The sequence below is a fragment of the Phyllobates terribilis genome, unplaced genomic scaffold, assembly GCF_046119375.1.
Source record: "Phyllobates terribilis strain yellow unplaced genomic scaffold, ASM4611937v1 Scaffold_3__8_contigs__length_932513732, whole genome shotgun sequence".
In the NCBI taxonomy this organism is placed as follows: domain Eukaryota; kingdom Metazoa; phylum Chordata; class Amphibia; order Anura; family Dendrobatidae; genus Phyllobates; species Phyllobates terribilis.
This window is the reverse complement of record NW_027362763.1, coordinates 337,330,496-337,352,582: the sequence shown is the minus strand read 5'-3', so window position 1 is coordinate 337,352,582 and position 22,087 is coordinate 337,330,496. Positions and strand designations below refer to the sequence as shown.

The 22,087-nt window shown below is 41.5% G+C and overlaps 1 protein-coding gene across 2 annotated transcripts in view; it reads left to right on the top strand.

The window, feature by feature from the left end:
- TPRG1 (tumor protein p63 regulated 1) overlaps nucleotides 1-22,087 on the top strand; it is a 107,823-nt gene that overhangs the window by 14,052 nt on the left and 71,684 nt on the right. For both annotated transcript variants that reach the window (XM_073675182.1, XM_073675183.1), the window contains exons 2-4: nucleotides 1,559-1,750; nucleotides 4,146-4,237; nucleotides 18,481-18,657. In XM_073675182.1, the coding sequence (XP_073531283.1) occupies nucleotides 1,568-1,750; nucleotides 4,146-4,237; nucleotides 18,481-18,657 (452 nt within the window). In that variant the 5' untranslated portion in view covers nucleotides 1,559-1,567. The remainder of the gene's footprint in view (nucleotides 1-1,558; nucleotides 1,751-4,145; nucleotides 4,238-18,480; nucleotides 18,658-22,087) is intronic.

Below are 22,087 nucleotides of genomic sequence, written 5' to 3'. Positions count from 1 at the left end.
GTCATCAGACCAGTCACTGGACAGCTTTGGTGAGATACAGGGTGCCGGTCTCTATATAATCCTCCTTAGGTTGCTCTCACAATTTTTTTGAGCCTCTTCAGTCTTTTCACTGCTGTCTTAAGCAACCACTTAATTTTGCAAGGAAACAGCTTTTCACCTGCAAGACAGCACGACCATTAGCATTGGATGTACGGTTATAAAGGTGGAACAGCTGGTTCTCCTAGTCCCTGCTAGTAATAATATTGTTTTTCAGATCTTGGTATATTAATTTCTGCTATTATCCTGCCCCGGCTTATTTAGTTACCACTTTGTGAGTTGTCTGTGCCTTGTTTATTGTGTCTTGACTTTGGATTATTAACAATTGATTTTCTCTCTAATCTTGATCACCTAGTCCATCTGACTTTGTCCTTGGATTTGTTCCTGTGTTACTTGACCTGGCATGTTGACCAGTCTTTGACAACTTGCTCCACTGGCTTGCAGCTACTCTGTGGACCCAACCCTGGGGGCTCTATTTTGCATCCACATCCCTCTATAGGAGTTACAGCGTGAAGGCCAGGGTGCCTCTGGGACTTGCTAAGTAGAGTGGCTACTGTCAAAATCTGCCTGTGCCAAGCCTATTATAGAGTTGTCAGATTTCCTTGCATTGCTGCCTGCAACACATATGCTTCAGTAGACCCCACATAATGTATGCTGAAAGATTTTCTTGATGTATACTGTGGATGTTCAATGCGAACATAGTGTGTACAGAGCTTTACTAGGATGATATGCGAGTTTGTTGATTCCCATTGTGTTTTTTAATTAAAACATTGTGAATAGAGATGAGCAGACCCTTGGAAGTTCGGGTTCTGGTACCTGACCCAAACTTTAGTCCAAAGTTCGGGTACCAGAACTGTACCCAAACTTGAACCAGAACCCAAACCTCATTCAAAGAACTTTGGAGCAGGAAAATTATCTCTATCTCCTTCCCCCGAACTCTGAACATTAAAACGGACTTCCAGGAGACTAACTTTTAAGTACGGGTTCGCTCATCTCAAATTGTGAACACTACGTTTATGGACATCGATGTATAAATGCCCTAATCCAAAAATGTAAAAATACCACTGTAATCTGTTCAGTTTCTGCACAGTAGTTACTAAGTTTAATAACTGCTGGCATGTGTCATGTTTTGTAGATATATTTTATTTTAACAATGAGTAATTCAGAATATTAGAGTAGAGAATTAATCCAAGGATGTAACAAAGCTGTGAAGGAAGCTGTGACAGTGCACAGCCAACTAAACTAGAAAGACTTTTTGCCAAGGTGAACGCCTTCATCATACAAATGTATGCTGACTGGTTTATGTGTTTTTCCAAAACCTCTGTGTGACTGCTGCACAATGCTGCATTGTTCCGTGTACTATCAACTTCCACAACTACGGGCAATTCTGAAAATTAGAGAGTTGATGTTCCTGAAATTGTTTGTCAGGCCACCAACACAGGTCTGCTTCATGTCATGACTAGCTTCTGCAACCAGCATTTCTAGATGGTTTCATTGCTGATCTGATGTGTTATTCACTTAGTTTTCAGAAATGTCTCAGTCAGAGCAAAAGGATGAATTTCGTCCAGTGGCACTTGGATCACAAGATCTTCCGACACCTGCAGTCAACCAGGATGCCAGGAGTAAACTACCTGAAGAGGAGAAGAACAAGCCACAGAATTTAGAAACTCGGTCCAACCATCAGTATATCATGAGAAAGTTCTTTGTTGCCCGGGTAAAATAAAAATGTAGAGTGTATGGCTAAAAAAATGTACCGGTATGTCCGTTATGTAATGCGCTTCTTGCAAGTTATTGCACATCTCGGAACTCACCAGACTTTCTCCTCCCCACATCACAATGACTGCTTAAATAACATATTAATTAAAGTAGTCCATTGTTATCAACCAGAGCCCTGTGAACCTCCTCCTACATGCCGTCACCTCCAGTGCCTCTCATGCTTTGTTGACCCAACGCAAAGTCATCATTGTGTCATGGGTGCGTCACGCTGCGTCTAGTATTCAGAGCAGGCCCCGGGTTTGACGTCCGGTAGAATGAGGTTCACAGAGCTCTGGTCGGCAGCCACGGACTACTGTCACGGTAGTTTATTATTATTATCACACATCTAATATGATTACAAACTCTTCATTTCCCTTAGGCCTCGTTCAGAGAGCCATGTTGTTTCATGTCTGCAAAAAATATGTCATCAGTGTTTTGTTTCATAAGTGTTTGGTCAGATTTTACCATCAGTGTTTCATCAGTGATTTTCACATATGGATAAATAAATGACAAAGCTTCTTTGCAGTGTAAGTCACGGACAGCACACACACTGTACACTGGTGCCATCTTTGCTTGCTGTCTGTGATATTTATGAACCCATAGACTTGTATTGGTACTTTTCACCCGTGATGTTGGTAAAAAGCAGACATATCTCTAATTTTTGCACAGATATACTGTGCGCAAAAAATAGACATGTGAACAACCCATAGACTATAATGGTTGCATGTCCTATCCATTAAAACCTCTGATAAAACAGACATGACAAAAAGACCTCTGAATAAGGCCTAAAACTTCACTTCAGCAGCCCCTTGTACAGGTAACTCTGGGCCCGGATGAGAAAATAGTATATCTACAATAAATCCTGAAATTCATGTGAGGAAGTCAAGTCCATGGAGAAGGATCAAGTGGTCTTTAAATCCTTGAAAACCCTCCACTTGACTAATTTGTATAGAAGCCATAAAGAAAATTAGGACATGCCACAAGTATGTGGTTATTTAGGATACTTCTTGTGATTTGTATATATATTGTAAATGGTTTTGACTGGTCCCCTAAGCCTCCAGATTGCAGAAGGAGGGCTGGAACGTATTATGGTGGCAATCTAGTAATGTCCTTGTTATCCCAGGGCAACCTTTTATATATGTACTATAACCACTTTTATCTTGCCAGTTACTGTATGCAAATGACCCTTGACTAGTCGGGCGTGGTATCCCTTCCCACAGACTAGTCCTGCGGGTAGTACGCACCCCCGGGCATGATTGACATCCTTCCCTGCTATTCAAGTCGTTCCAGCACCGTTGCGATTCTTGTGTATGTAAGCGATATCCTCTCTGAGGGTCCCTTCCTTCCATTATCACTTTCTGGGCATGCGCGATGACTTAATGAAACCAGGGATAGTACACCCGGCTTTACTGCTCATTCTCAGGAAGGATGCTCGCCGAGGTTGTCGGACTGATGTGCAAGATTCACAACAGTACTGGGATGACTTGGACAGCAGGGGTGCGTGATTACAGGTACTGAGTCCAGACTAGTCTGGAGGCAGCAAGGCCATGCGGTCCTTGATCATTAGCATATGTCCTATGGCAAGATAAAACTTGTGTTGGCACACACATAAAAGGTAAGCCTGGGACAACCAGAAAACTCCTAGAATACCGAAAGATGACTCCAAAGTGTTATTATGGTGGACTGGAAGGCTCAGGGGATCCAACAGATTCCCTTTAAGAAACCCACCTAAATGACATAATCTACAGATGTGATGAACTTTGCTGCATTGTTCTATGCAACCATTAAAATAACATTGTATGTTGTGTATTTATATCTGGCACATGATGTGAATACATTTGGATCTTTCCGTCTCTATCTAACAGGATATAGATCCTACTTTGTTATTACAAGCCGAAGAACTTTGCATTCTTCATATTTATCCACCCAAAATACAATGGATTTCAGTGTTAGGGCAGAATCGTGACAGTAAGTCACAAGATATTTCCCGAAACCAACCACATTCCAGATTTTCTCGCCTTTTGTAACAAAAATGCAGATTATATTATAAAATACTTATCACTGAGCATACATGATGCATAACATGGATTTCTGAGATGAGACTATTTGGAGCAGCTGCTTCCCATTCTCCATATGTGCATATATACAAGTATTATTACATAGGATAAAGCATCATTCATCTGTTCCATACTGAATATTTAACATAGTGTTATGCCTTCGGGAAAAAAAGTGAAACAAAAATAAAATATTTTTAGGCTGGTATCAAAAGCATATTATAATCTAATCCATGCTATAACTAGGGCAAATCTAGTTTACTGCTCACTGTATAAATGTTCCCTGTCTTTCTTTCTTAGCCAGGAGCCTTTGATCAAGCTGTTGAGGATCTGACAAGCCAGCTGTTATCAAAGGAGAAGGAAATGGTTAATAGTGCCTGGCTGCTAACAGAGTGAGTATGGTATTGTGCCATTGCTTGTGTCAGTAGTGATGTGAGAGAGTATGAGGCATACTCACCATATGAGTACCCCAATTTACCATAACTAAAGTCAGCCAAGCCCTCTGATATCAGCAGGATTCGCCAACAGTCTAAGGCTATGTTCACACGTTGTGTTTTGCTGCGCATTTTGCACAGATTTTTATACAAATTTTCAGCTGTGTCTTGCAGTACCAGCAAAGTGTATGAGAAACCAGAATTTTCTGTTCACACATGTTGCTTTTTGTATGCTGCATATTTTCTGCCTTGCTTGCGTATTTGGAAAATAGAGCATGTCACTTCTTTCAGTGTTTCTGTAGCAGAAAATGCACCGGCGTATTTGCTGCGTTTTTTCACCCATAGGAAGTAATGGGTGGTCAAAAAAACGCAGCAAAAAACGCAACAAAACCTGCATTTTTTTAAGCATCTGTTTTCCTGCCAGATAAAAGTTAACAGCAGATTTGCAGCAGAGAAAAACACAGCCTTAGGCTATGTTCACACATTACCTTTTTGCGCATTTTTTGTGCAAATTAAAATCTGCTTTTTACAGTACCAGCAAAAGCTCTGAGATTGTACAGTTCTCATGCACACACTTGTTTTTCTGCACACACTTGTTTTTCTGCACACACTTGCTTTTTTTCCTGACAGTTTGGAAAACTGCAGCATGTCCATTCTTTCAGCGTTTTTGCAGCATTTTTTTCAGCCATAGAAAGCAATGAGTAAGAGCAGCATTTTTGCAATCTGTTTTTGCAGCATTTAGATTTTTTTTCTCCTGACTCCCAAGTATAGTTAAATTAGTGATAATTAAATTAGTGATATGTGTTAAAGTAAACAATGTCTGACCATTCAACTTCCCCCTGCTGTTTTTACCTTTTGCAATTGTGTATTTTTTCATGAACTCATAACCTTAGTTCATATCTGCGATTCATACAAGAATCTAGCTTTTTTGGTCAGAATAGTCACTATTTTTTCAAACACAAAAAAAAACCTTTTCACCCAAATTTGATCAAATTGCCTTTTTTTCCCCAAAAATGTTTTATGGTTTCACAAACATCTTGCATTGGTGGCCTATGACTTTGTATTGTTTATGCTTGCAAGGTGGTAACAAAGCTGAAGTTTGGGAACCTGAAAAATGTAGTAAAAAAAGACAACAAAAAGTCAGCAAAACTTGTGTTATGGCTGTGGCTTTTTTTTACTGCCAAGAGATCAGGTTTTGGCTCCAGAAACGCAGCAAAAAAAGCAACGTGTGAACGTAGCCTAATGTATAGGGAAGCCTCCTGACTCTCCCTAGAGAAGGATCCCACCTGTTGAATTTCAGCGGCGGATCCATTTGTTCTCAGCTGTGATGAGCCGCTGGCAGAACACAGCAGCCCTTGGTCTAGCCGAACGTTCCCCTGTATGGGGGAGTCGGCGGAGGTAGGTGTTGGCTGAAGTATATGGGGCCTTTAGTTGTCTTGAAGGCCGTTGCTCTCATTTTTGTTTGTTAGTGAGAATCTATGTGCTGTAAATGGTCTGGCACAATGAGAGTTGTGTGCCAGCTCGGCACTGGCACTGGAATCAAGTTTTCTATTTGTTTCTAGTTAAACATATCCCAAGTAGGTTGCTGTTGAAGAAACAGAATGACAAAAACATTGAACCGCCATAGCTGACACCTTAGTGTAGAATGGAGATATGCCTTGTAATTAAAGCAGGGAGCAGGTGGAGGGAACAGATTGTTGAAGGATACACTGAACACAATGTATCCGTGGAAGGAGGCATTTTACTTTTCTCAATGGAATAGTACTATATTTCATCTTGGACTATCCTGGCTGCAATTATTTAGGTGTCATATAGCACCTTTATGATAACTACACATCACTTTCCTTATGGAAATATCTAAGTGCATTTAACTCAGCTCCTTATTTCTTATGAATGAGTTGAATAGTCATCCATCTGCTGTTCAGTACAGAATCCATACAGTGACCTGTGCAAGAAACACGGTTGTTTATAAAGACTACACCCGATTAGGAGACCCCTTTATGATCCAGTCCTCACAGCAGCTCTGGCAGACTGGACATGTTGATGCGTTATGTAGATAGCCATAAAATAGTAAAAAATAGTGCCGTACGATGTTAGCCAGAAAAGTCTGTGATGTTAAATACTTTTGCTAAAAAAAAAGTTAGACATTCCTTAATTAGGCAAGTTTACAAATAAATGACTGAGGCACCATTAGAACATTTCTGTGCTTAATGCCCCACAAACACAAAATGAGCCAAACACACCAATTTTGGCATGACTGGCTGATCTTCTGTGCGTGAAGGCCCTCCAAATATGAACGATCAGACACTTGGAATTCAAAACACATATATATGAATTATCTGCAGTCAATCACTGGTTGCAGTGTTGATCTGCTACAGCAAGTGATAGGTTGCAGTGGTTCCATGTCTATGGGGGACGTCTTTGCTGCAGCAGAAAGTACAGAGGCTGTTGGGAAACCGGGAAGCTGAATAGGTGCAGTGAAAACTCCATAAGGTTAAGTATGGCTTCTTTCATTACCTTAACCCATTCTGAGCAGTTAACGTAAGCTTGGCCAGATAACCCTTTAACATTGTGCTGGTCTTTAAGTCATTTATTTGTAAAATTCCCTGGTGTAGGGGTATCTGTGCTCTTGAAGCTTGAGCATATGATTTTTCTGGATAGCCAATAAAGGTGTAACTCATGTATTAGTTTTGTGGTTTTTGACATAAAGATATTCACAGTAATATCACATGGATGACATTTAATTTGAAAAGTGGCATGTAATAGTAGCGGCCGCTGCAGGGGAAGTTTTTTAGCAGCCGATTACTTGTGTGGAGATTAGCCAGTATCCTGGGCAATCAGCTAATTGCAACATTAAAAGGAACCTGTCAGCTTCTCAGGCCTCCCAAGCCACCACCATGTATTCATTGATCGCTTTATATAATTCCTAATGTTGAAATGCATGCAACAAGCAACAGACTTATTATATGCTGGAGGAATTACATTGCGGTGTCAGCAGATGGCGCTGTTGATGCTTAATAATATGTAGTGTATCTTAATTGTTTCTCTTGTTTAAACTGTCACTGTCTAGTATAGCAGCCATCTTAGGCTGTGTCGTGTTTTCCTCTCCGTTGATGATTTGTATAGTTCCTGTATGTCACAAGTAAATTATGGTTTCTCCCATAAATGTCTGATTGCTGTTACTTCTGCTGAAGTCAAACAAATCTGCAACACCTAATAAGCCACTTTTTGTTTCTTTATAGATTTTTGAATATGTGTAAAATCAGTTTTATAACTGTGCTTGTGATATTCTGTTTAGTTAGTGACTAGTCATAGGTTCATTGTTTTTCCCAGACTAATCATCCCACTAATCATGTTATCATGTCCCTGTGGGTTTGAGGGACCCAGTTTGGAAGAGCAGCGTCACTCCCGGCTCGTTGAAAATGCCTGCCTCACCAGCAATGTGAAGGTGGGTGTACACTACTCTTGCCTAGGGAGGCAGCAGTGACGTAGGACACGGCCAGCCATGAGATTTGCAAATAGCCGGCGGTAACAACTGTCTGTGTCCTACATTTTTGTTGCCTCCCTGGGCACAGGCAGTGCGTCGATTAAGCTGGGGCATGTACACTCTACAAATCTGTACCTCCCCGGTAGTGTGTGGTGAAGCCGGGTGTACACTTCCCAGCTTCATTGACGCACTGCGTGTGCGCATGTAGCCAGCCAGTCGTTACCACTGGCTATTTGCAAATCTTGTGGCTGTCTGTCTCAAAGGTCACTGCTGCCTCTCTGGGCATGAATAGTGGGCCGATGAAGCCGGGGCGTGCACACCCAGCTTCACTACACAATGCCAGAGAGGCCAGAAGTGACCCTGTTTTTGCAAATCGGGTCACGCACTCCCACAGTGGTATGATAAGTGGGATGACCATCCTGGGACAAACAATACCCACACGACTAGTCATCCACTAATTAGTGAATTGCAAGCCAGTTATAAAATAGATCTTTGAATATACCTAAAATCAATAAGGGGCTTGTTAGAAAGTATATGAAGGGATTAATAAATACATGATGTGGATTTGGGGTCCTGGGGAAGCTGATAGGTTCCATTTAACATCTTTTTCAAACAGCTTATCTTTATGAAACGACTTCTTTTAATTTTTTTTTTTGCAAAATCTTTAATCTAAAGCTAGCCGTTCTATTTGTACTGGACCTTTATGTTGCCCTCTCACTAATTTGTCTTAGTGTTAGGTACACTGATTGCAGCCCTGTGCTTTTTTTCTGCAATCAGCATGGGTGTTGTGGCTAAACTCAAATTTGTCAGTGCTGTGAGGCAGGTCTATAATACATTCATAAAATGCATGCACCTCCAACCTTTGACTGAAAGAAATGGGTAAAATGCATCCTATCAGTGGCTGCAGTGCTCAGTCTGCCTACCTTTAAAAAAGTCATCCGATCTCAGGATCAGCTGACTATTTAAAGGGAATCTGATAGCACAAAATTAATAAATTACTATTCAAACCAAACACAGGCAATGCACCCTTGGTGTGGCCGAGAATTTCAGTGCACCTTCTCATCTACTGGTTTTCCATTCATCTCCTCTGGCTCCTGTAAAACCAGATCTGTCAATCAAGTAAGAGAAGGGTGGAGATAGATGGAAAACAAGTAGCAGGTAAAGTGCCCTGAGCTTCTCTGCCACACCCAGGGTGCACTGAGCACTTGGGCTTGATTTGTGCGGACAGACTCCCTTTAATGTGGTTGGCGCCCACTTCCTGGGGTAAGATTGCAGTTATTTGGCACACTTGTTTTCATCCCAGGTCTGTTTGTAACACATGATTTCTAAGAAACCATGCACAGTAATATTCTGTGACATACAAGTGCATGCTTTTTGTGCCAGACGTGCCCTACAATAATGACCCTAGATGCCAGTGGTGTAGCCTAATAAGAGTGAACATGGTTATGTGGATATATTAATCTATCGCACTCAAGGCACAAATTTGAATACTTGTGAAATAAAATTTTTATTATCTAAAGTCAGTGGAATAATATCCTTCTGAATATGACGGCAAAGTGTGCCAACTGTATAGTTTTTACAGGGCAGATGGAGTAAGTGCTTTGCTTAGTCTCGCTGGGAGAAAGTGGAGATTTCTTGCTCTGACTACAGTACTAACAAGACTATTGTCTGTGAGCTTGCAGATAACATTGGATATTGGATAACATCCATTATTCTGGTAGTTTTTGGTGGTTTTTATTCATTTCTAGGTAAATGCATTATGTCATTTTATTGAATTAAGCCCTTATTCCAGTGTCTGTGATTTCTCTCGCATGTAGAAACACGGACCATGGTTCATCTTCTTTTTTTTTTTTTCTTTTTCTTTTTATACTACACTGCTCAAAAAAATAAAGGGAACACTCAAATAACACATCCTAGATCTGAATGAATGAAATATTCTCATTGAATACTTTGTTCTGTGCAAAGCTGAATGTGCTGACAACAAAATCACACAAAAATCATCAATGGAAATCAAATTTATTAACCAATGGAGGCCTGGATTTGGAGTCACCCCCAAAATTAAAGTGGAAAAACACACTACAGGCTGATCCAACTTTGATGTAATGTCCTTAAAACAAGTCAAAATGAGGCTCAGTATTGTGTGCAGCCTCCACGTGCCTGCATGACCTCCCTACAACGCCTGGGCATGCTCCTGATGAGGTTGCGGATGGTCTCCTGTGGGATCTCCTCCCAGACCTGGACTAAAGCATCCGCCAACTCCTGGACAGTTTGTGGTGCAACATGACGTTGGTGGATGGAGCAAGACATGATGTCCCAGATGTGCTCAATCGGATTCAGGTCTGGGGAACGGGCGGGCCAGTCCATAGCTTCAATGCCTTCATCTTGCAGGAACTGCTGACACACTCCAGCCACATGAGGTTTGGCATTGTCCTGCATTAGGAGGAACCCAGGGCCAACTGCCCCAGCACATGGTCTCACAAGGGGTCTGAGGATCTCATCTCGGTACCTAATAGCAGTCAGGCGAGCACATGGAGGGCTGTGCGGCCCTTCAAAGAAATGCCATCCCACACCATTACTGACCCCCTGCCAAACCGGTCATGCTGAAGGATGTTGCAGGCAGCAGATCGCTCTCCATGGCATCTCCAGACTCTGTCACGTCTGTCACATGTGCTCAGTGTGAACCTGTTTTCATCTGTGAAGAGCACAGGGCGCCAGTGGCGACTTTGCCAATCCTGGTGTTCTGTGTCAAATGCCAAGTGTCCTGCACGGTGTTGGGCTGTGAGCACAACCCCCATCTGTGGACGTCGGGCCCTCATACCACCCTCATGGAGTCGGTTTCTAACCGTTTGTGCAGACACATGCACATTTGTGGCCTGCTGGAGGTCATTTTGCAGGGCTCTGGCAGTGCTCCTCCTGTTCCTCCTTGCACAAAGGCGGAGGTAGCGGTCCTGCTGCTGGGTTGTTGCCCTCCTACTGCCCCCTCCACATCTCCTGGTGTACTGGCCTGTCTCCTGGTAGTGCCTCCAGACTCTGGACACTACGCTGACAGACACAGCAAACCTTCTTGCCACAGCTCGCATTAATGTGCCATCCTGGATGAGCTGCACTACCTGAGCAACTTCTGTGGGTTGTAGAGTCCGTCTCATGCTACCACGAGTGTGAAAGCACAACCAACATTCAAAAGTGACCAAAACATCAGCCAGAAAGCATTGGTACTGAGATGTGGTCTGTGGTCCACACCTGCAGAACTACTCCTTTATTGAGGGTGTCTTGATAATTGCCAATAATTTCCATCTATTGTCTATTCCATTTGCACAACAGCATGTGAAATTGATTGTCAATCAGTGTTGCTTCCTAAGTGGACAGTTTGATTTCACAGAAGTTTGATTTACTTGGAGTTATATTCTGTTGTTTAAGTGTTCCCTTTATTTTTTTGAGCAGTGTACATACATGATATATGTTTTACTTTTTTTCTAGCCTACGACTGGCAGGTCTAATACCCTGCAATGCATAAGCATTGCAGAGTATTACACCAGTGATTGAACAAGTGAAAGTTAATGTATGGGACTTAGTAAAAAACTTTAAAAAAAAAAAAAATACACATAACTGGCAACACCAAATCTGGAGTGACCAGATCTATAGAACTTATTACATTACTTAACCTGTTTGGTGAACACCGTAAAAAAAAAGAAGAAAAAACACAAGAAAAATATAGCTGTTTTTTGTCATATTGACACACTCAACATAGAGCAAAAAGTTATAAAAAAAAATCACGTTTAAAAAAAAAATGTATTGCTAAGAGTCATCTTGTGCTGAAGAAAACAAGCCCTTATATTGATCTTACCACACGGTAAATGGCGTGAAAAAACATTTATGAATTGCTTTTTTTATTATTAGTTCACTTGGTCACTAAAATAACACAGGTATGCAAAATTTGGGTTTATGAAAATTTTTCAAATCCAATTACTAATTCTTATGTTTTCTTTTGCGATGATTTAAAAAAAACACTTCTATTTTTAACCATCATGTATGGATTTTGCACGTGAAAGTACGCACAAGCGAGATGAACAAGAAAAATGTACACAATATTATTTATAAACATGTATTGAATATTCATTCTGCAACTTTATTGGAAATTAATTCTTGCACCTTTTCCTTTTTTCTTCAAAGCTTCTCTTGATACCTTTTCTCTTATAGAAGGCCTGCGGATCTTCTCTATGAAGCATCCAGCAGTAGTCCCCCATCAAATTCATGTTCCATCTACCTTGGTGTCGACGGTTCATATCCTTGATATCCTGATTACATCTTTCTCCTTGCTCTTTGCTATCAGGACCAAGGTTTTCAGGAAAGCAGTCCAAATGGAAATGTAAAAAATGTAACTTCAAATTCATCAGACAACCCAAGGCTTAGAAACATTTCAGCATGTTCTCCACAATGGACTTAAATTTTGGATTTTGTTGTTACCTAGAAATTTCTTCACAACTTCTTTAAAAGAATCCCAAGCCCTTTTCTCAACAGCTTTCATTTATGTTTCGAACATGAGTTTCCGAATATCTGGATCCACAAAAATGCCTTCCTTTAGTTTTGCTTTGGACAGTCCCTAAAACTCGGTACACAGGTATTTAAAAGTTTCTCCTTTTTTCTGTAGAGCTTTCACAATTGCTTCATCAGTTCAAGCTTAATGTGGAGTGGTGGCAGGAGAAATTTTGTGGAATCAACTAAACTTCCCATAGCTATGTTCTTGAGTCCAGGTAGCAAAGATGTTCTCGTTGGCCAAATTTTTTGGCTCCAGTGATGAGTCCTATCCCAACTGTCCCATTCACACAAAAAGCATGGTATTTTATGTATCTTCCTTGCTGCTCAAGGAGCAAAGAGAGAACTTTCAGATCACTACATATTGACCATCCTTGATCCTTGAAGTTAATTTAAACTTTATTCTCAATAATCTAATCTTATCATAGCTTTCCTTCAAGTGCACAGAGTGCCCTACAGGCACTGAACCATACTTGTTGCCATTGTGCAGTAGCACCGCTTTTAGACTTTTTTTGGATGAATCAATAAAGAGTCTCCACTCGCTCACATTGTACTCAGTGTTAAATTTTTCCATCATCTCAGGAACATCACTGCAATACACTAGAGCAAAGTATGGAAGGAATTCCTTTTCTCTGCTTCTATACCATGAAAAACCATTTCCACCAATCTAATGACACCAAAATCATCGACCAAAGTAATGCAAAGGGGTCAAAATATGGTGCAAGAAATAAGCCTTTGGAGTCAGTGTTTGTGAAAAAAAACTGTATGGGATGGAATTTTTTCGATATTTTTACTGAGTTCAGCAATCAAAATTTTACCCTTGCAGACCTGTGTAATCCAGAAAAGGGATGAAAAAAGTCATGTATTTCAAAATGGAACGAATAAGAACTTCAACCCATCCCACATCAAAAAAGCCGCTATATGGCACTTTTGGTGGCAAAATAAAAAAGTTATAGCTCTCAGAATATGGCGATGCAATAGCAAATACATTTTTTATAAATCAGTGTTTCTATAGTGTAAGGATAGCAAATTATAATAATACTACATAGCTCTGGTGTCACTGTAATTGTACTGACCCGTAGAATAAATTTATCCTATCATGTTTACTGCACAGTGAACAGCGAAAAATGGCATAAAAAAAGGACAAATACGGAATTGCTTATTATTTGTTTATTCTGTTTCTCCGAAGTTGGAATGAAAAGCAATTTAAAAAAATCTTATGTACCACCAAATTACACCACTTAACTTCAACTCATCCCAGAAAATACAAGCCCCTACTCAGATCAGTCATCTGTCAATGGAAAAATAGAGATTTCTTTATGTTATTAATAGCTGAAAGGCAACATAACCCCAAACAAACCAGTCCAGTAAAATGGCCCTTCTCAGTCTCACAGTGCCCAAACCACAGTTAACGTCAATATGCAAAGCATTGCTGTAGATGGGAGATCCCATTTAAGGTTTTTTTTCCAGATCTAACCATTAAAGGGGTTTTCCCACGAACAAAAGTTCATTTTAAACAATAGATCTTGGAATAATAATTTCCACAATTGGATGTGATTAAATAAAATGTCCCTGTGCTGAGATAATCTTATAGATGTGCCCCTGCTGTGTACTGTGTAATGGCTGTATCTGACCGTGCAGGAACATAGTCTGCTCATAAGCTAATTCTTTCTGTGAGTAAAACATTTCTCTGTCTGTTTTTAAACAATGTTTTACTTCAAAGAAAGAATCACCTGTGATCCCCTGCGGTCCTGTCTGCATACTCCTTTTCTTCCTCCCCTGGCCAGGAGAAGTGATATGATTAGACCGTGCTCCGTACATGGTCAGACACAGCCATTACACAGTACACAGCAGGGGGCACATTTATAAGATTATCTCAGCACAGGAAAATTATTTTTTTAAACAAATCCAATTGTGGAACTTATTATTATTCCAAAGTGTATTGATTAAAATGAACTTTTGTTCATGGTAAAACTCCTTTAATGCCCTAATGACACCTGATGCACCCACCGATCAGCAGCCCGTACTTTACTTAGCGACCCATATTGCATTACCATTAGCACTGCACTTTGCGGATCATAAGTGAACAGCACACGGCAATCAGTTCTGATGAAGGTCCGATTTTAGGACCGAAGCGTTAACAACATAAGTATTGCCAATAAAATATTGTTTCATTCACTGAAATTTTTGAGTGCCAAGTTCCTCATTTGCGTACTTTACTTAGTGGGAACCAAAAAATACTGTCCTTAATCTCCCATTGAAGTGAATGTACTGCAGTGCTCGGCAGCGGCCACCAAGCAGTGTACATCGCTGTTGTGTTACTCTGGTACGTCACTTGGTTCTGAGCAGTTTTCAGCTGATCATGGGAGTATCTGGCCCCACCAATCTTATAGTGAGATAAGTCATTGACTGTAAGGGTCCGGATTTCTCACTTAATTTATTATGGCGCGTGTCTCCAGAAGCACAAGCTGGGCATTAAAATTACATATTTGCAGTTTTTACTCCGTGACATCCACTGTGCACTAATTTCTGGAAAATGCCAGTGGGGTCAAAATAGTCACTACTCCCAAAAGATGATTTTCCTGAGTGTAATTTGCAAAATATGGTCACTTTTTGGGGATTTCTGTTGCTTTGTCAGCTTAGGGGCTCTGCAAATGGTGCCCATATATTACTCCAGAAAACTTTGTGCTTAAAAGGCAAATGGTGACCCTTCTCTACTGCCCCGCCGTGTGCCCAGACAGAAGTGTATGACCACATATAAGGTATTGCCATACTTGGGAGAAATGGCGTAATCATTTACAGGGTATTATTTCTCTTATTAGCCATGGAAAAGATGGAACATTTTGAACGAAATCTACGTATTGTAACACATGTAATTTACCTGGCTGAGATAATAAAGCCAGTTCCTCTTGCATGCTGCTCACGGATTGTGCAGCGTGTAACAGCTGACAGGTTCACTTTAATGCCTCATTAGTATGTGGATTAAAACACTGATCTCTCAGTAATGCAGCAACAGATAAAATATATAAAGATGTTTATGGATTTAGCTTTCAAAAATCTGCATGTCCACATTGATGCACTTGATCTGACAGATTCCCTTTAAAACCTGAGGACCTGCGTATTTGTCATGCTGACATGTCAGATTTTGTGGCCATGGTGCAGTGACTGTTGGGGTGCTACAACGAGGTCGCTCTGACACAAGGTGGAACATTGACAACTTGGCATGTACACCTGGCTACTACAGCTATGTCACGCTGACACCTGGCTACTACAGCTATGTCACGCTGACACCTGGCTACTACAGCTATGTCACGCTGACACCTGGCTACTACAGCTATGTCACGCTGACACCTGGCTGCTACAGCTATGTCACGCTGACACCTGGCTGCTACAGCTATGTCACGCTGACACCTGGCTGCTACAGCTATGTCACGCTGACACCTGGCTGCTACAGCTATGTCACGCTGACACCTGGCTGCTACAGCTATGTCACGCTGACACCTGGCTGCTACAGCTATGTCACGCTGACACCTGGCTACTACAGCTATGTCACGCTCACACCTGGCTACTACAGCTATGTCACGCTCACACCTGGCTACTACAGCTATGTCACGCTGACTGACACCTGGCTACTACAGCTACAGTGGTGGCCAAAAGTATTGGCACCCCTGCAATTCTGTCAGATAATGCTCAGTTTCTTCCTGAAAATGATTGCAATCACAAATTCTTTGGTATTATTATCTTCATTTAATTTGCTTGCAAGGAAAAAACACAAAAGAGAATGAAGCAAAAATCAAATCATTGATCATTTCACACAAAACTCCAAAAATGGGCCAGACAAAAGTATTGGCACCCTCAGCCTAATACTTGGTTGCACAACCTTTAGCCAAAATAACTGCGAACAACCGCTTCCGGTAACCATCAATGAGTTTCTTACAATGCTCTGCTGGAATTGTAGACCATTCTTCTTTGGCAAACTGCTCCAGGTCCCTGATATTTGAATGGTGCCTTCTGCAAACTGCCATTTTGAGATCTCTCCACAGGTGTTCTATGGGATTCAGGTCTGGACTCATTGCTGGCGACCTTAGAAGTCTCCAGTGCTTTTTCTCAAACCATTTTATAGTGCTTTTGGAAGTGTGTTTTGGGTCATTGTCCTGCTGGAAGACCCATGACCTCCGAGGGAGACCCAGCTTTCTCACACTGGGCCCTACATTATGCTGCAAAATTTGTTGGTAGTCTTCAGACTTCATACTGCCATGCACACGGTCAAGCAGTCCAGTGCCATAGGCAGCAAAGCAGCCCCAAAACATCAGGGAACCTCCGCCATGTTTGACTGTAGGGACCGTGTTCTTTTCTTTGAATGCCTCTTTTTTTTTCCTTTACACTCTATGTTGATGCTTTTTGCCAAAAAGCTCTACTTTTGTCTCATCTGACCAGAGAACATTCTTCCAAAACGTTTTAGGCTTTCTCAGGTAAGTTTTGGCAAACTCCAGCCTGGCTTTTTTATGTCTCGGGGTAAGAAGTGGGGTCTTCCTGGGTATCATACAGTCCCTTTTAATTCAGACGCTGACGGATAGTACGGGTTGACACTGTTGTACCCTCGGACTGCAGGGCAGCTTGAACTTGTTTGGATGTTAGTCGAGGTTCTTTATCCACCATCCGCACAATCTTGCGTTGAAATCTCTCGTCAATTTTTATTTTCCGTCCACATCCAGGGAGGTTAGCCACAGTGCCATGGGCTTTAAACTTCTTGATGACACTGCGCACGGAAGACACAGGAACATTCAGGTCGTTGGAGATGGACTTGTAGCCTTGAGATTGCTCATGCTTCCTCACAATTTGGTTTCTCAAGTCCTCAGACAGTTCTTTGTTCTTCTTTCTTTTCTCCATGCTCAATGTGGTACACACAAGGACACAGGACAGAGGTTGAGTCAACTTTAATCCATGTTAACTGGCTGCAAGTGTGATTTAGTTATTGCCAACACCTGTTAGGTGCCACAGGTAAGTTACAGGCGCTGTTAATTACACGAATTAGAGAAGGATCACGTGATTTTTCAAACAGTGCCAATACTTTTGTCCACCCCCTTTTTTATGTTTGGTGTGGAATTGTATCCAATTTGGCTTTAGGACAATTCTTTTTGTGTTTTTTCATTGAAGACTAATTAAATGAAGATAATAATACCAAAGAATTTGTGATTGCAATCATTTTCAGGAAGAAACTGAGTATTATCTGACAGATTCGCAGGGGTGCCAATACTTTTGGCCACCACTGTATGTCACGCTGACTGACACCTGGCTACAACAGCTATGTCACGCTGACACACACCTGGCTACAACAGCTATGTCACGCTGACACCTGGCTACTACAGCTATGTCACACTGACACCTGGCTACTACAGCTATGTCACGCTGACACCTGGCTACTACAGCTATGTCACACTGACACCTGGCTACTACAGCTATGTCACGCTGACACCTGGCTACTACAGCTATGTCAAGCTGACACCTGGCTACTACAGCTATGTCTTGCTGACTGACACCTGGCTACTACAGCTATGTCACGCTGACACATGGTTTCCCCCAATAATAACATGCTGATGTGTTGGACCTTACAACAATGCCTTGTATCCCTGCAGTTTGGGTCATGCTATACTGGTATTTCTGGCAATAATGACACGAGTCTTACAAATACACCGTAGTAATTGGGCTCTCACTCGATAACTTCTTTGTATAAACATGCCTTGGAGTCGATGGGCCGATTTATGTTTCTTCTAATGTAACAGTCTGGTTATGTGTCTGATACTTACAATCTTCTTCCCAGTTAAAAAGCTGCTTGCATGATATTTTTTCCTCTTATTTTCACATTCTTGGGACTGTCAGAATCTTTCTAAATGAAGACAGCCACTCACAGAAACTTGTGAGGTTTTGCAGTTTTGTTCATAATCCAGATGGGAGATATTTTTTAACAAGATTTCAGAATGAATAATCACCATAATGTCAAATTAAAAAGCTGGCACCACGTTTCTTCTCCTCGTGTTATTTAGATTGACAAATCGCTGCCACCTTGTGGTCAAACTGCAGAATGCATGTCTAGTGTTTTTTGTTTATGCCACATAGTACATGCTTAATGGTGCTCATAAACTGGTACATCTGACGTACGTATTGCTTTTGTTTCTTGCAGAATTGATCATTGGAACAATGAAAAGGAGCGTGTTGTTCTATTAACAGTTAATAACCTATTTATCTGCAAGTATGACTTCATCATGTTGTGCTGCCAACAAATCCAGAAGGTTCCTCTAAACTTCGTAGACCGAATATGTCGTGGTCCATTCATATTTCCACAGAAGTCCTTGGACAAGTAAGTGGGCAGTTTTTACAACACACATAAGACATGGGATGTATGGGGGCCTTCCGTATGCTGAATAGTGGCAGTGGGCTTTCATTAAGTATACCTGGTATTTGCTGTTTCCCACGGAGAAGGCCTGTAGTCTACGTTAGCAATTTTCTTAATAGCTTTTATAGAAATGTGGAGAATGTATATCGCTCACAAAGCCATAATATATAGGTGCATTGTGCACCTGACAGATAAAATAGAGCTTTTATTCTGCCTGCATTTTAGAGAAGGACCAGCACAACAAGTGCAGATTAACACTGAAAGATGGAAGCAGCTGGGTTTGTTTACTGGCAACAGATCTGGAACCAGAGTATCTAAACGGAATCATCATTTCACTTTTCAGCAATGAATCAATAGTACAAGCAAAGATGAGAAACTTTATAATATGGTTTATTACTGAAAAATGCTGCTTGTTTCTCCACTTTTCAATCTCCTATTCTCCTCCCCTTGCCTCCTGCACTGATGAATTCACTGATAAAATAAGTACAGGAGTCAGTGAAGAGATGGATTATTCTATTACTGAGGGATCAGGTTATAGCGGCTGCCCATAGAAAGCGAGGGGAGGAGGAAGAAAAGACGCACGCACGTATTCACACACACTACTTCTCTAGAAAGTTTTCTAGTGTTTCATCCAGTTATTTATTCGCTTGGATTTCTGCTCTTTGAGATGCTCATTGTTGGTGGATTTGATGCAGTTTTTGGAATCGACACCAAAAGCCACACTACTCCCTGGACCAACAACAGTATTTATGGGGTGAGAAACACCACATGCCACAATTTAGAGGTATCTAGTTAAAGACCTATAGGGGCTTTAAGGGTGAAAACAAGTGCAGGAAACCTATAAAATTCTAATTTTTGAAATTCATGCTTTACACTGAAATTTGGCCCTCTGGCTGTTCTCGACCAAGGCAGCCGATGGGCTGAAACTGTGGCCCACGGGCCACACCGTGCCCACCGTCCATCCGCCGCTGCCGCTCGCTGTCACTGCTCTCTGCATCCTCTGGATCCAGACTGCGGTGAATACATATGGGGAGGATGACGCCGCTGGCTCTATCTTCCACCAATCAGTGTGGGAGCCAGCTGTCATGATAACGTCTTTTCATCGCGTGAGTTGTGCACTGCGGAGAGTCAGTGCATCGGACAGAGCAGAGGCAGAGCGCCACGGGAGCGAGGCGAGTGTGTTTTTTTTTTTTTTCTCATGTATATGGGATATTTGTATGTATAAAGGGGGCTGTGTAGTGCTCATATTGTATGTAGGGAGCTCATTCTGTATATGATAGGCTATGTGGGGCTCATACTGCACATAGGGGGGCTATGTGGGGCACATGTGTATAAGAAGCTATGTTGGGCACATTCTGTATGTAAGAGGCTATATGGTGGCACATGCTGTATATAGTGGGGCTACGTGGGGCACACGCTGTATCTCGGAGGCTACGTGGGGCACACGCTGTATCTCGGAGGCTACGTGGGGCACACGCTGTATCTCGGAGGCTACGTGGGGCACACGCTGTATCTCGGAGGCTACGTGGGGCACACGCTGTATCTCGGAGGCTACGTGGGGCACACGCTGTATCTCGGAGGCTACGTGGGGCACACGCTGTATCTCGGAGGCTACGTGGGGCACACGCTGTATCTCGGAGGCTACGTGGGGCACACGCTGTATCTCAGAGGCTACGTGGGGCACACGCTGTATCTCGGGGGCTGTGTGTGGGCTCATGTTGAGTGTATAAGAGGCTATGTGGGGCCCATTTGGTGTACATAGGGGGGTTACGTGGGGCACATACTGTATATGGGAGGTTACTTGGGGGCTTATACTGTATGTGGGAGACTATGCAGCGCTCATACTGTATATTGGAGGTTATATGGGGGCTATTGCGCTATATAGAGGGGCTGTGTGTGGGCTCATACGGTATATAGGGGGCTGTGTGCGGGCTCATACAATACATAGGGGGGTGTCAGCATACTTAATTCTGCTTAATATTAAGTGAAACAATTAATACAAAATAATTTATAATTAATATGTTTATAATAATATTGAGCAGAATTAATTTTAGCCTATTGGCTCTCATGTGGCCCCTTGGGAAAATTAATTGCTCACCCTGTTCTACAGGGATAAGAATATCTTTATATTCATAAAGAATGAATCATGAGGTTAAAGTGCAATAGATACAAACAATAAAGTAGCTAACTGCTTATGTGACATCTGGAAAGGTTCAGTATTTCTGAACACTTCACAAATGTGTAGTATTGATACTGATAACTGATCTGTGTCATGCAGATGTGTGTATGTGTTAACAGTATGCTCATAGTGGGCTCATTGTATGGCGAGTGGTGACTGCACCACCCCAGTGACAGGAAGTGAGCGGCTACAGGGAGGATATATGTTTATTTTCCTCCCTGTAGCCGCTTCTCCAGTAAGGCAGGCAGGTATGATTTTCATGCTATTTAAATAGGTACAGTGGGTACGGAAAGTATTCAAACCCCTTTAAATTTTTCACTCTTTGTTTCATTGCCGCCATTTGGTAAATTCTAAAAAGTTCATTTTTTTCTCATTAAAGTATACTCTGCACCCCATCTTGACTGAAAAAAACAGAAAGGTCGAAATTTTTGCAAATTTATTAACCACTTCGCGCCAGAGCCTGTTTTTGCCTTCGTGACCAGGCCAATTTTTACAATTCTGACCACTGTCACGTTATGAAGTAATTACTCTGGAACGCTTCAACGGATTCCCCTGATTCTGAGATTGTTTTTTCGTGACATATTGTACTTCATGATAGTGGTAAAATTTCTTCGATATCACTTGCGTTTATTAGTTAAAAAATCAGAAATTTGGCGAAAATTTTTAAAAGTTTGCAATTTTCAAACTTTGAATTTTTATGCCCTTAAATCAGAGAGATATGTCACACAAAATAGTTAATAAATAACATTTCCCATATGTCTACTTTACATCAGCACAATTTTGGAACCAACATTTTTTTTTTGTTAGGAAGTTCTAAGGGTTAAAAGTTGACAAGCGATTTCTCATTTTTCCAACAAAATTTGCAAAAACCATTTTTTTAGGGACCACATCACATTTGAAGTGACTTTGAGGGGCCTTTATGACAGAAAATACGCAAAAGTGACAAGATTCTAAAAACTGCACCCCTCAAGGTGCTCAAAACCACATTCAAGAAGTTTATTAACCCTTCAGTTACTTCACGGGAATTTTTGGAATGTGGAAGAAAACAATGAACATTTAACTTTTTTTCACCAAAATGTTACTTTAGACACAATTTTTTTATTTTCACAAGGGTAACAGGAAAAAATGGAATACTCAATTTGTAGTGCAATTTCTCCTGATCACGCTGATACCCCATATGTGAGGGAAAACAACTGTTTGGGCGCACTGCAGGGT